Source organism: Pocillopora verrucosa, chromosome 6 (assembly GCF_036669915.1).
Source record: "Pocillopora verrucosa isolate sample1 chromosome 6, ASM3666991v2, whole genome shotgun sequence".
In the NCBI taxonomy this organism is placed as follows: Eukaryota; Metazoa; Cnidaria; class Anthozoa; order Scleractinia; family Pocilloporidae; genus Pocillopora; species Pocillopora verrucosa.
In genome coordinates this window covers 15,433,321-15,447,539 of record NC_089317.1, presented here as the reverse complement: position 1 = coordinate 15,447,539, position 14,219 = coordinate 15,433,321, and the positions used below count along the sequence as shown (strand labels likewise).

General features: G+C 37.7%; 1 protein-coding gene across 6 annotated transcripts in view; it reads right to left on the bottom strand.

Moving 5' to 3' along the window:
- LOC131784031 (rho guanine nucleotide exchange factor 11) overlaps positions 1-5,252 on the bottom strand; it is a 45,195-nt gene extending 39,943 nt beyond the window's left edge. For all 6 annotated transcript variants that reach the window (XM_059100806.2, XM_066169260.1, XM_066169261.1 and 3 more), the window contains exons 1-5: positions 4,840-5,252; positions 4,399-4,459; positions 1,932-2,036; positions 981-1,030; positions 269-326 (exon numbers count right to left, since the gene is read on the bottom strand). In XM_059100806.2, the coding sequence (XP_058956789.2) occupies positions 269-326; positions 981-1,030; positions 1,932-2,036; positions 4,399-4,426 (241 nt within the window). In that variant the 5' untranslated portion in view covers positions 4,427-4,459; positions 4,840-5,252. The remainder of the gene's footprint in view (positions 1-268; positions 327-980; positions 1,031-1,931; positions 2,037-4,398; positions 4,460-4,839) is intronic.
- Between the last annotated feature and the right edge of the window lie 8,967 nt (positions 5,253-14,219).

Below are 14,219 nucleotides of genomic sequence, written 5' to 3'. Positions count from 1 at the left end.
TTCTAAGTTGAGATTTTGAGAGCAGCTGGACAAAGTTGTCTTCCCAGCCCCTAAATTTGCCTAGTGCCTGGCTCCTCATGAAACCCTTGCATGCCAGTTTGTCAGGGTCAATTAATATTCCTCGTAAGAGAAGAGGCAAAAAACTGAACCACCACAGTTCAATTCAACACTTTATACTCAAAGCAGCTTGCCAGAAAGATTTAGTAGCATAATGAATTCAAGAAGAAAACAAACCAAACTGGCACAATGCATGTCAAACAGTACTTACATTTAATCAAGTTGACAACTTCAATGTGATTGAACTCTCTGACATCAGTTCCATTCACCTTGAGAGTAGAAAACAAATAAATTCCAGTTTACTATACAAGAGATGTAATGTGAACTCTTCTTGCATACAATAAAGCAACTTAAGATCTAACCTATGTGTTTTATAGTTTGTTCAGTGTACTAATAAAACATCTTTCTAAGCATAAACATTTCTTCTTGAACAGGCTAAGACAGATACTGAACCCTGCTCTGTCTTGTAACACTTCACATGGTGTATGGTAACCTTAACAAAGCTGTCCTTCTATAACAACTACGAGTTGTGTGAGGGCTGTTGTGTCAGAAGCATGTTGTAAACAGTGTCCTATGTTGTAAGGCAGATACTGAACCCTGCTCTGTCTCGTGACACTTCAAAAGGAGTATGGTAACCTTAACAAAGCTGTCCTTTTATAATAACTACAAGTTGCATGCAGGCTGTTGTATCAGTAGTATGTTGTAAACAGTTCCTACATGCTTTCATGAAAGGTAGGACAAACGAGTAGCCCCCAGGCAACAGTTGCCCACGGTACCTGAGCTCTGCTGGAGCACAGTCCTGTACATGTATAATAAGAAATAACTAAGAATTGTATTCAGAAAGAAAAGGATCTTTCTCGATCATTGCCTCTGCAATTTTCATCTTGTTTGCTAATTAGTATACAAATATATTTTTCCTGAACCTTGACAATCTTGTCACCAACTTGCACACCTGTGCGGTGAGCGGCTCCACCTGATAAAAAAAGACCAGTTGTCATTACTTTAGCATACTGTTATGAGTAATTGTTGTTGCTTCTAGAAATCTCCAGACTGCTAAGTCATGCTGACTTGCATACTGTAGAACTTTCCTGAACATTTCATCAAGTCACACATTTATTATGCAATACTACTAAAACAGTTCTTATGTAAGCTTCTGGAATGTTCCAGAACACTTAGTGAATATATATAAAGACTCAGTCACGTAGTAGTAGAAGTAGTTATTGTTATTGGAGTGACGACTGTTTTGAAAGCTATACCAAGAGAGAGTTACCATGAAAAATTGCTCCTTTCAAGGAACTTTGGAGACAGCAGTGAGATTATGCAGAGTTTGTGGGATTGTAGTCTGTTAGATTAAACCATAAAAATACCTACATGTGAGACATTTCTTCAACAGAAAGGAGCTACACTTTAACCTTGTACCATTCACTCACTCAGCAGCACCAGTAATACCTTGAATTACTCAATGCTTGAGCTATATATATATATATATATATATATATACACATACATAAGTTAAAGAATTAAAGAGGACGCATCGATTCTCTGTGACTCTGAGTTTCGCGCCTAAGCACTCGTCAGACAGAATTTAACTTATGTATACTTAGCTCTGCTACCACAGCATTGAGCACTTTATGCCAAGGTAAACTCTACCCCCACATTCATATATATATATATATATATATATATATATATATATATATATATATATATATATATATATATATATATTATACAGAATTATCATAATAAAGAAGTTGTTTCTGAATAATAATCAACACAAATTGAATCATAATATTTAAGAGATTTACTAAGGAAAAAGAAAACAATTCCTGCTGATATGAATTGAAAGTTACTGCAGTGGTACAGGTACACACCTTCCTTCACAGACTGCACATAAACTGGATTGTCCCCTGTGACAGTCAGTCCATAGCCTTTTTCATCACGTTGGATAATAACACAGTGTTGGATCAAGTGTTGACCTAAAAGGCAGAAAAAAATTAAATTACTGTTGTTTCAATGTTTGATTACCTAGTTACCTCCAGTTTCCATTGAATTCATGGCTAATATTCTTTTAATTATTTTACCTATTCACCACAAAAACTGAAAACAAACATCAAAATGCAATTTGTGTGATTTGTTTCATCATTAGATGTCCAACTCTTCATAAGACATAGCCTTAGGAAAATGAAAAGTTTTCTTATGACAAAAAATTCCTTTAGATTTATATATATGTATAGGTGCATTGACACCTTTCTTTCAATACTACAAATAAAAAGATAAGGTATCATTCAGCGTAATCAACTCAATTATACCTTACAAAGCATTCCCACTATGAACTACAATGATGAGTACTCTAGCTAAACAATAACTTCATTTAAAATACAAGGGAGGGGAAAAGGATCATATAGATTTAGAATTATTGACAAACTAAGTTCCATAGTAGTTTGACAAACACTCTAATTCAACACTTCAATTCTATTAACCAGTATACGCAGGAAATTACTATGGCAAGCTAAATGAGCCCAGCAGTCCTGAGTAAAAATTGATTCTTGAAAAAAGAGAGAACCATCCATTGATGCATTTCCTCAAAGCTTACAAAATGTTTTCATTCCCCCTATACTTTGTCTTCCCCACTTAGAGTTTATATCACAAAGTCAATTTTAGACAGCCATAGAATAATCCTAACTACACACTTACACAGAGCTTCTGGAGTTCTCCTATTTACCTCTTGCAATACCCCCAGACCCTCCCATAATACTTTAATATTGGACTTACTGTAGATACAAATGGGGTACAAGTTCTATCGCTTACTTTTAAAATTGCACATGACCCAGGTGGACTGACCCACCTAACAGTCTTAAAAATAATGGCTGTTACATGTTTGTCCACCAAAGATCTTTATCAAAGATGAATTGTCCACATACTTAAACTCAGGGGGAGATCAAAACCAATTTAGCATTACTTTAAACAAAGATAACAATTCATCAACTGTGGAAAAAAGAAAACAACTTCATAAATCACAGAAGTCTCCCTGACCAAATAATCTCAATATTTTCATTAGTTCCCTTTATTCAAACTTGTGTTCCAGTTGACAAATAACAATAATTCTACTTAGGTTGTCCCAAATACATCTTTGTTTGCAGATGCTTGTACACATGAAAAGAGATCATCAGAATCTGCTGCCCATGCTTCACTGCTCTGCTTTTTTTCTTTATTACTTGTGAGCTTCCTAATCATGCGATAAATTGATTGAGGGAAGAACACATTTTCAAGAAATCTCATTCCAAGTTTTCACGCTAATGCCTCAAAATTCTGGAATAAAATAAGCAGTTACAAGGTGCCATCAACCATCCAATCAGAGAAACTAAAAGATTAATAGCCAGGTTTGAAAGCAAACTACCAACATAAATTCATATTAATACTTAAACAAGTCAGGTGATTAAACTTTCAAAAATCAACAAAGTGACATCAACTGTGTAAATACTGTAGACTAAAATGTGTTTCAGGATCATATTAACCTGCCATTACCATGGAAACACAAAGAACAAGAATTCCTATTTTCCACCAAATCCCTTTCATATTCCCACTCTCATGCAATGACTACAGTTCTTTAAATTCTTATGAGAGATGAAGTTATCACTTGTATTTCCCTGGAATCAACCGATAAAGTAAATAATCTAGTAAAGAAAAAGTCGTTCTGATACTAACAGCTGCGGACAGATGAATTTTACATCGATCACGTTCAATGAGCAGTGAAATGAGCAATCCGAAGACGATCGTTAAATTCCTTCCAAAGGCAAAACTAGGTGTTAAAAACACTTACTGATACCATAAGTGTTCATTGTATTCCTCCAAATAACCACTTTGCCAATTATTAGGAGGCAACATATTCAAAAATTGATAGCAATGCGTCTGTTCGGACATGATATAATACGAAATGAGCAAACGAACCGAAAACATAAAGTAAATATTCTTTGACCGATGACAGGTACGTTGTTATGGAACTGAGAAGGGGATTTGAAACAAATTTATGCGAACCTTTTACAGCGGCGTAAAATGTTTGTCTGAATAGTTACTTGTACTATGGAGGATAATATCGACGGTAGTTTGAACAGAAAGCAGCTAGTAATGATGTGAGGTATTGAAAAACTATTGAAGGTTATTAAGAAAAGCCGAATAGAACGAGAAAAAAAAAACAGTGACGATAATCCTTGTCATGGGAGACCGTCTGAAAAATTGATGAATTGAATGACTATCTGTTTAGCCGAACATTACTTCACATAGAGAAAGTGTGTTGATCACGATACAAAAAGACGACTTCTACGACGAAATGTAACTCACCCTCTTCGTTTTCGGCGAGGTCCATCATAAGCACCAAAGTCAGCCTCGACGGTAGGTCACCCTACAAAGCGAAACACAAATGCTCAATGATATATAAAATGGCTATAAATATAACCAGCACTGATTAAAACTTCACTCACAAGCCACTGAAAAAGTTCGTGGAGACGAGAGAGCAAAACAGACCTAACATTACATATGATCAAGAAATTCCAAACCCTGCATGCTATTCAGCTTTTAACACAAGTGGATACGTATATTTTTGAAATTCTATTTCATTCGAGCTGTGTTCGTACATGGAATGCTGTTCACCCGCAACACGAGAAAGGCCCGCTCATGCCTAAAAATTATTTCCTTCTCCACAGTCTAAGGTAACTTGTATGTACATGAAATGCTCTCGCACTGTATCAACCACTATTAGTAAAAAATAAACCGGCACCGAACCTTGCTGCACAGTCAGCTTGAAGCGATAAACAACGAAATAAATGGCAATCATTCTTTCACAGCCAATGCATCGATCGAGTGCGTAAAAGATCTCACAGAGTAATGCAAATTTTCCTCTGCGTTCCGCCAATGGATGGTGAAAAAAAAAGTAAACCTCCGTCGAACACTTGAATTCCTTGAATGTCCAACCTTTACTGTTTAAACGTAAGATCTCTGTATCCGGAGGAAATCTGTCTCGTTTCGAAATAATAATAGCGCCTTCAGACCGAACAATGTCCTCGAACTCTTTCTGAGAAGAGGACGATTCGGTCCTGTTCACTCTGGCGTAATATGCGGTCGAGAAAAAATGATAGAGCAAAACAAATCTCCTAATTTTCCAGCCCTCTTGCAACAACCAATATGGCGCTCGGATATTGTCGAGCAAAGTGCCCCTGACAAACACAAAGCAACAGAGACGCCCCGCAGGTCCCGTTTCTTTGAGACCCGTAAGTAAATCCTAAGCTCGATATCCCGAGCCACATCAAACGAAAAGTGAAGAGAGCGAGGGTAAAGGGAGAATTATGAGAAGCGTCCATTTTTATAATAAAAATGCCGTCTGTTTTTTAATATAAATACCAGTTGCTCGTTTTTCAAAGTTACTGCGTATTTTAAAGGAAGCGTCGAAATTTCATTTGATAACCTTTCTCTTTGTTCTGCGCATTTTTTTTTTTGTTTATCATAGACACAAATTGGAAATTTTTATTGAAGCTTACAACATCTTACGAGCCCGCCTAAATACCCGCCTTCATACCACTTGTAAGAAAAAAGGAATGTGAAATCCGGAGGTATCTAAATTTCCTTTTTTTTGATACATGAGTCACAAGGAACTTCCATACAAAGAAGCTACGAAAAGTTTGTCTTTGTGTCAGTTTTACCGAGTGGTGTTCGAATCTAGCACAGAGTAGTCATTTTTTAGCCAGGAACATCATTGTCTCCTGTGTCTCCTTGGTCAAGACTAAACTCCCTTCTAGAGAACCAACCACCGATTTGCAGCCTTTTATTTTTCAACCCAATCGACCAAAACCGAATTCTACCTATTTTAGGGCCTGTTTACATGGAGGTGGGGGACCCCAGGTAGGTGAGGTAACCCGCCTGTCCATATAATTTCTTATTTTTTCTCGATCACGTTTACATGATAAGTGGGTTGACCCGCCTAGGCGGGTTGCCCGGTCTGCCAGGTAGGGTAACCCTGTCAGCCGGGGTGACAATTTGCCATGTAAACGTCTCAAAGTGGGGTAACCCGCCTACCTGGGGTTGCCTTCATGGCAAAAAGCTCACAAGCGAAACACGTATGTTTTAAAACTTTGTACATTTCCTAGCCGTCTCATGGCAAAAAACACCAGAAACCACAACGGACACACAAGGAATGTAAAATGTTCACATTTCGGAATATTTAGCGTTGTAAAATCGACCATATTTCAAACTATTTCTTATGACGTATTAAGTCGATAGTTCCTCGCGTAACACAACGCGTGACACTTTTATAAATAAATACATACTTGTCCAAGAATTAATCTTTCGTCTTTCTCGAGACGTGAGCTTGGGACGCCTGTGCTCAAACTCCCTAATCGCAAGCGTAACAACAACCTCAAGAAACCTCACCCCTGCACCCCGGGGTCGTAAGATTGTATGTTAACGTGTTTTATTTTTCGACCACGGCTAAGCGGGTTACCTCACCTACCTAGGGTCCCCCACTTCCATGTAAACAGGCCCTTATCCTTTGAAATGATTGGGAAACTTCTCAAAATTGATTCTGTTATTTGACCTGCTAAGAAAGACACTCATAAGAATAAGCTTATACCTCAGAAGTAACTTGGAAAAAAAACAAAACAACAAACATCCTAGTTACATTGAGGAAATTGTGTTTTGGAATGTTGCCAGGATACGAAATGTTTTCTCCTGTTTCACAACTTTACCTTGTATAGGTAATGTCGTCATATTTAAATGACGCGCAAAATTTTCTTTCACCCGATCGGTGCATCACTAGACAAGAAATCTCAAGTCTAAGGCGGGTGTGATAAACAGTCCTATAGCATATACATCGAGATATTACTTTTTTGAAAAATAAATTAGCAAGGCTGTCTAGATAGGCTTGTCTTGGACAAAGTAATGCCGTAATATTCGACATCTTAATGAACTTTAATTCCTTTTCATATTCTTTACGAACAGTTTCCCTTGAAATAAATTCGAAGAGGAATCACGGTTTACTCTGAGTAATCCTCGAACCTTCATCCACAATCTTCAATAAAACATTGCCATCCTCAGTACACTTACCATGACAGATCGGGAAGAGATCCTCAGCTTTCGTAGTTCACAATGGTTTAGGGGTAAACGGTCTCAGTGGACTTGACTGAAGACGAGTGTAGAGGAGCTTGATCGGGAAATCGCTCATAAAGCCAGCCATATACGTCATTGAATGTCTGGAATCTAAATGAACTAGGAAGTTTTACTACGGAGCTTTTCATCTTAAAAATTCCTTTCTCTTTTCCGCATTGCACCGGTTCGTTTCGCATCGTGAATTGAAAGTTAACAAATATGTTCATCACCTGTTTATTAAACGTAAGATATCCCATCTGTTCTCCTCTTTTCTGAGTACTTTTGATAATCATTAGTTTAAGGAATAGCTTAACGTTTACTTAAGCAAACCCAATGGAAAGCACGTCCTGCTTAGTCACGAGCCAAACACGACTGCCCGTAGACTGAATGGTAATAAAATGACACACAGAGTTAAAAAAAGATCATCATGTATCTCAATTATTACAGATTCAGATCTGGCGTACAAGGTCAAACCCTTCGTCTGCCGCAGACATTTGCGACGCGTCCTTACAAGATTAAGAGGCCACCATCATAATTCGTGTGTATCACATTATGGCTCACTGGGGAGCTCCAGGATGTCAAATTAAATGCTATGACAACAATGAAAGAATTTCACTTTAAAAAGTGTGATCAATGCTGCCATCACGTATAAAGGTGAAACACAGGTGCTGCCAAATGCATGTGATTATGTTAAGTGTGCCCTTTGACTCTCAACAACTTCCCGTTCGAAAATGAACTCATTTGAAACGTTTTTTAGATGTCCGCTGGGAATTCGAATATATGGTGTGATCATAAAGGGAGACAATCTAACTGCGTCATTTCCTCTCAAAGATAGCTATGTTATCATCTCCTGACTCAAGCGAGCGAATAGATTGGAGCAAAGATACCAACACGACGAAGAAAAAACAACCGCTCATTCGTATTCATTTTAAGTAAGCACCCAGCAAATGCGGTACCCTTATTACCTGCACTATCATCGTTAGTATTATTATCTTTATTATTATTATGATTATTATAATTATTATTATTTCTATTTTTCTTGTAATATTGCCATCATTATCACTATTACTATACTCAGCTAACACTATTACTATTACTGTTACTGTAACTAACCATTATCATTGCTCACTGTTACTATGACTATTATTATTGAGTTCCTGTGTATACTTTTTTCTCCCATTCATTTAAGTCGATTAAGTACTTCACTAGTTGAATCCTACACCATAATTAAGTGACCCTTCTCTCCCGGATAAAATAATTTCAGAGATGTATAGCTCCAACAACTCAGTAAGGGCCTGATTAGAATTTCGATTCTTTCCAGTAACAAAACGTATTCATGGCAACTTGATCTCGAGTACAAACTCTGTCCTAGGTATTTGCGATTCCCCACGAGATTTATAAGTCTGATTAATTTCCACCCCAAATGTCAGTACTCTAATATGCCAAAAAGATTTCTTTCCGTTAAACAAAACATGCCGCCAATGTGCAAAATTATCCTGCTGCAAGGTGGGCCCTCCCTAAACAAAAATAACAGTGACCGCGACCCGTTGTCTAAAGACTTTTCTATTTTTATTTATTTCCTTCTTCATTGGGAAGCTACCTCTAAATCGAGGAACTGAAAACTCTGAAGACCTATAATTTCAAGAAAAAACTACAGGTTGCATTGCAAATGACAAACTTTGAAGATCGCGCCACAACGCTCCCTCCAAATAGAATGAACTGCGTTCGTGGAGGAGGTCGGGCCGGCTCCGTTACAAATAAAGAGGGGAGCATTGAGGCCTATTAGAAACCGCAAAACTGTAGAAAAAATCATCCAAAACCGAAAAACTGAAAAAAAATTCGATCAAAACCGAAACCGCATGCAAAACTGTTAAAACCGATACATTTTCACATCCCAGTTATTAAAACCTTATTCGATCTGATATAGTGGTGATAAGTGGAGCATACAGAGTAAACTACACTAATTTCAATACAGGAATTATGAATGCCATGGAATTGGCATTCTTATCTTTTAGTATCTGCTTGAATTGACGGCTGCTCTCTCGAGGGCCTCGAGCGTGGTCTCTGCGGACTCAGCAGCTGGTAATGGAGCCCAGGAAATTCGCGCAAAAGTCCTCTATAGGATTGCAATTTTGCAGTCGCAAAAAGCTATAGCTCTGGAAAGTTTCACCGGTATCGCAGAGGTCATGAGTCGATTTTGTCGATTCTTTTGTGAATTTGGATTGGTAAGAGTTTTCTTTCATGTACAAACGAACAAAATGTTGAATAGAATGCTTTCATGGTCAACTTCTCAGACAACAGGGATCTACGACTACGCTTTTAGGCAAGTTTGCGCGACTTTTGGGATAGATAAATTTCAAGGAGAACAACAGAAAGCCATAGATATGTTTTTCGAAGGTAACGATGTCTCAGTTTCGTTACCAACTGGCCATGGAAATACAAGCCGCGCAGCCCAAGCTCCAGTTGTGAGACGATCATCTTGCGTAATAAGCGTCAAAGGAATAATGTGACAAAATACATCCATAGAGGGAACGGTAAAATACCTCCCACTTTTAGTAGTTTAGTGGTCCGCAAGTTCATCTTACGAATTGAAAAATTTTCCGGCCATTAAATATGTAATATTGAATGAGCAAATAATGAATGAAAAAAAATGAAAAGTAAACTCGACTTTCACATTCAACATTTCTTTACTTATCATTTAAAAAGAAAAATTATTGGGGTGGTTTTCATAGTGGGCATTCTCTCTGATCCACATCAGTTTGGATATCTGGTGAAGTGAGGTCTGTGTTTGTAACGAAGTTTGTAGAGCTGATTTGCAACTGGTATGCATACTGGAGACCTACAAGTCTTCTTAACTTCTTTGTTGTAAAATTCCTTTCTGGCTGGAAACTTTTCGTCCGCAACCTTGAGATTACATTTCCTCTGAAACACATATAGAGGAAAATCATGACTGACAAGTAGTTCATGTTCTCTTGTGACAAGTTATTACGAGAACAAGGTGGAGGTTTGTTCTGAATTTTTTTTTTAAAATAGCAGCATTTTATACACTTGGATGTAATCGTATGATCTTTGGGGAAAATACTCAACACACAAACCCACCCACACTTGTCCTAAATATGTCGATGATACCAATTTCAAACATGGCTGCTGGCTTTCTAACAATAACAATCATACATCTCTGTAGTTCTGTTGAAGGAAGTTTGTCTTTATTGCACTTTGGTATCATCGAATCAACCTTATCTTACTTAATCTGTGCATTCTAGCTTAATTAGAATTAGAAATGTACAAGGTCAGATCAGGGCCTGGTGGTTCAAGAATGGGTTAAGAGAACCTAGGGTTCGTGTGAAATCTAATCTCAGTTCTGAAAGTTTTGTAAGAAAATTCAGTACAGTTCTTTTTGCCTACAATTTGATGATTGGGTGCTTTAAAAAAGAACGGAGGAAATTATCTGGAAAGGGCTTTTCAATAAAGGATTAAAGAAACCGGTGTTAAAATTTAACTCTTACCTTGAGTTAGCACTAGTCGGCCTTGGAACAACTAAGCCTAAGAGATTTGGGGCAGTCTGTCCTCTAATAGGTCGTTAGCCATTCAAGGAAAACAAAATTATGAAGAAACCGTTATGGTAACTGGAGATATCCTAGAAAATATACCTACCATATATGCATGAGAGGTTTTCATCTTTGGTAAATCTGTGAAGGGCTTAGGGAGGTGGTACCTACTGTAAATTCCATTTTCAATAATCTTGTTCTTTTGTAGCTGACAAGACAAAAGACAAACTTGCTACAAGAAAGATGAAAGCTTGATTGTAAATAACTGCCTGTAGTTATTGCATTTTTCCCAGCATGGAGCAAGTAGGAGTATTATTAACACATTGTTGTGCGGATAATCCAGTGTAAGTTATCCCCTTAAACAACAGATTACTTTGCGATTTTGAAGAGAGAAGAGTAAACATTTCGCGATAGTTCGGCTCAAGATTTTGCGAAAAATTTTGTATTTTCTATTTACGTAAATGATTTCGCTTTTGTTTCCTGCCCTTGACTTGAATGAAACAACATTTTTATTGTCAAATCTAACCGAAACCTGAGAGCGATATTTCAAGTCAACAATACGAACAAAAAAAACATCGCGAACTTCGTAAAATAACACAATACAAACTTTATGCAGTGAAATACTAGCTTGATCACTTTCGCATTATAAAGGGTTATGCAGTCAATTGCCGATGATTCGAACCCTTGTTAACTCGAACCTCGCGCTACCTCGAACCAAAATCGATTTCCCCTGGATTTCCGTCATACATGTATTGTATTTTTACCCTTGGTAACTCGAACCCTCAATAATTCGAACCTTCCGCCAATTCGAGGCAGCTTTCGTTTCCCTTCAGGTCATTCTTTATATATATTATTTACGTTACGTTGTGAATTCTGCAGTGATTTAGTGTTCTATTCTCACTCGACTTCTCTATTATAAAATTGGATTAAAATGTATACTGTTGAGTAAAAAAACAGCAAACACCGTTTTTCCATTTTTCGTTTCCGATCCTTTGGTTTCAACACCCGATAACTCGAACCTCTTACAATTTTCCTTGAAGGTTCGAGTTATCAAGATTCGACTGTGCATTTGTAACGGTGTATCCTTGTATCTTGTATGAAAAATTTCTCATATTTCGGTTCAATGAGGTGCCTCTTAGAAATCTGCAAATTTTTTTGTATGTGCTTATTAGTTAAATGCATATTCAAAAAGGAAGAAGACCACCTATTTATAAATCAAGTAAAGCCTTTACATCAGACCTCATCATCCTTCACAAAAAAAAACACTCACCCGTCTTTTTTCATCAAGCCAGTCTTGGACTAAATTGCCGAAGGAACACTGTCGCTCCAAATGTCTCAATCTTAGTTCTGTAGTTCGCTCGCTAAGAGCCTCCTTTATATTAATCTTTGGATTAGTTTTCTTTATGATTCCATCATTAAAATACATTTCTTTCCTTCTATCCTTCGCCTATCTCGCACGCGGATGTAATTCAAAGTTGTGCTGTATGTGGTTACAAATTAGAACCACCGTAAAGATTTGTGACGTTTAAATTAATTTTACGGTGCGAATCAATAAATGGACGATATTGTAAAAAAATAAGAAAGGAAATCAAAATTTTCACCCACAGTTGGGAATAACTGATTTCCGTTGAGCGAAATCTAATTTTCGCTGCTCCTCTTGAGTTAGAACCGAGAGACACAGAAAACTTCAAAAAAGAAATATGCCGCATCTTCAATCACAACGGACTACGTATCACCATCGAAGCCAACAAACATACCATCAATTTCTTAGACGTCACTTTCAACCCAAACAAGAACAACTACCAGCCCTTCGCGAGGGGGGCATTGGGATTTTTGGTTTTGCGGTTTTGTCTTTTTTTTTAGATGGGTTTTTCGGTTTTGGTTCATTGCGGTTTGCGAATTTTCTGTCTTTTAGTATTTGGTTTTCGGTTTTCACGAAAAATACTAACGGGCTTTCGGATTTGATATCCGATACGGTTTTCGGATTTTCCTATTTAACCTATTTGGGTTCCGGTTTCTCTTCGATCTGAACGGCAATTACGCGCCTCCACTGTTCTCGAATAGCCGCTAAACGCAAATGTTAGCGAGAGGAATGCGTGATAAACGAATTGAAATATCGCAGGGATCCCTAGGTGGCCTACGTATAACCGTACCCTAATCCTCCCCCTCCGGTACACTCTACACTACGAACCACCCACGACTAACAACCGAAAAAACAGACAACGGAACAACATTCTCTGGTACAACCCCTCATTCAGCAAAAACGTCAGCACCAATATGGGACACAGATTCCTTGCCCTAGTAGACAAGCACTTCCTTAAAGATCACAAACTTAGAAAAATCTTTAATCGTAACACAATCAAGATCAGTTACAGCTGCATGAATAACACTAAACAGATCATCGACAACCACAACAAATGCATTCTAAATTCTTCCAAACACATCAATGACACCGCAGATTACACCAACACAAAAGACACCAAAACTTGCAAGTTCCGACAGAAGACAACATGCCCACTTAACGGAAACTGCCTCCAATCATCTCTAATCTACCAAGCCACCGTCACACGCAAGGACAACAGCACCACTGTAACATATATCGGACTCACAGAAAACGACTTCAAGACTAGATACAGAAACCACTCTGCATCATTCCGTCAAACAAAACTCTGAAACTCTACCGAACTCAGCAAACATATCTGGACCCTTAAAGAAAATAACATTAACCACTATAATTCATGGCGCATCCTTACATCAAGATCGCCCTACAACAGCGCGAACAAAAGATGCAACCTCTGCCTCAAAGAAAAATTACTCATCATTCGCCGACCCGAATTATCATCACTCAATAAACGTAATGAGCTCGTGTCCTCATGCTGCCACAGAAACAAAACGTTACTGCGTAACAATTGAAGTATTATTTTTATGCAAATTTATAAAGTATATAAAATATAAACGATGGTAAGAATATTCTTAACTCTGTTCTGTCTGACGAGCGCTTAGGCGCGAAACTCAGAGTCCCAGAGAATCGATGCGTCCTCTTTAATTCTTTAACTTATGTATGAATACATTTATATATAAATACTGGCATCTTATGAGGTTTCACCCTATTATTAAGTATAGCTGTACGAAACAGAATGTAGACGGTAGAAACCTCTTTATGGAGTTGCAAAACTGAATCAAACACTTATAAACCACGAATGATCAGCTAAGTCGCATTTGGAACAACCGTTCTTGGTCTACTGAGTAAATACATTCCATTTGAGGCCCATTATGCCGGCTGATATTTAGCGATGGCTGAACCAATGAAATCTTTACCATATTAAATTGAAGTGTTGGTGAAGGATTAAACATCGGCTATCGATAACGTTAAGTTTCCAAGAATCTCTTTAGGCACTATTCTTCATGAAAAAACCCACTTCTCGATCGAGGAGATTGGACTCGTGCCAATCTTCCCTCCGCCCTAATTTCGAAACA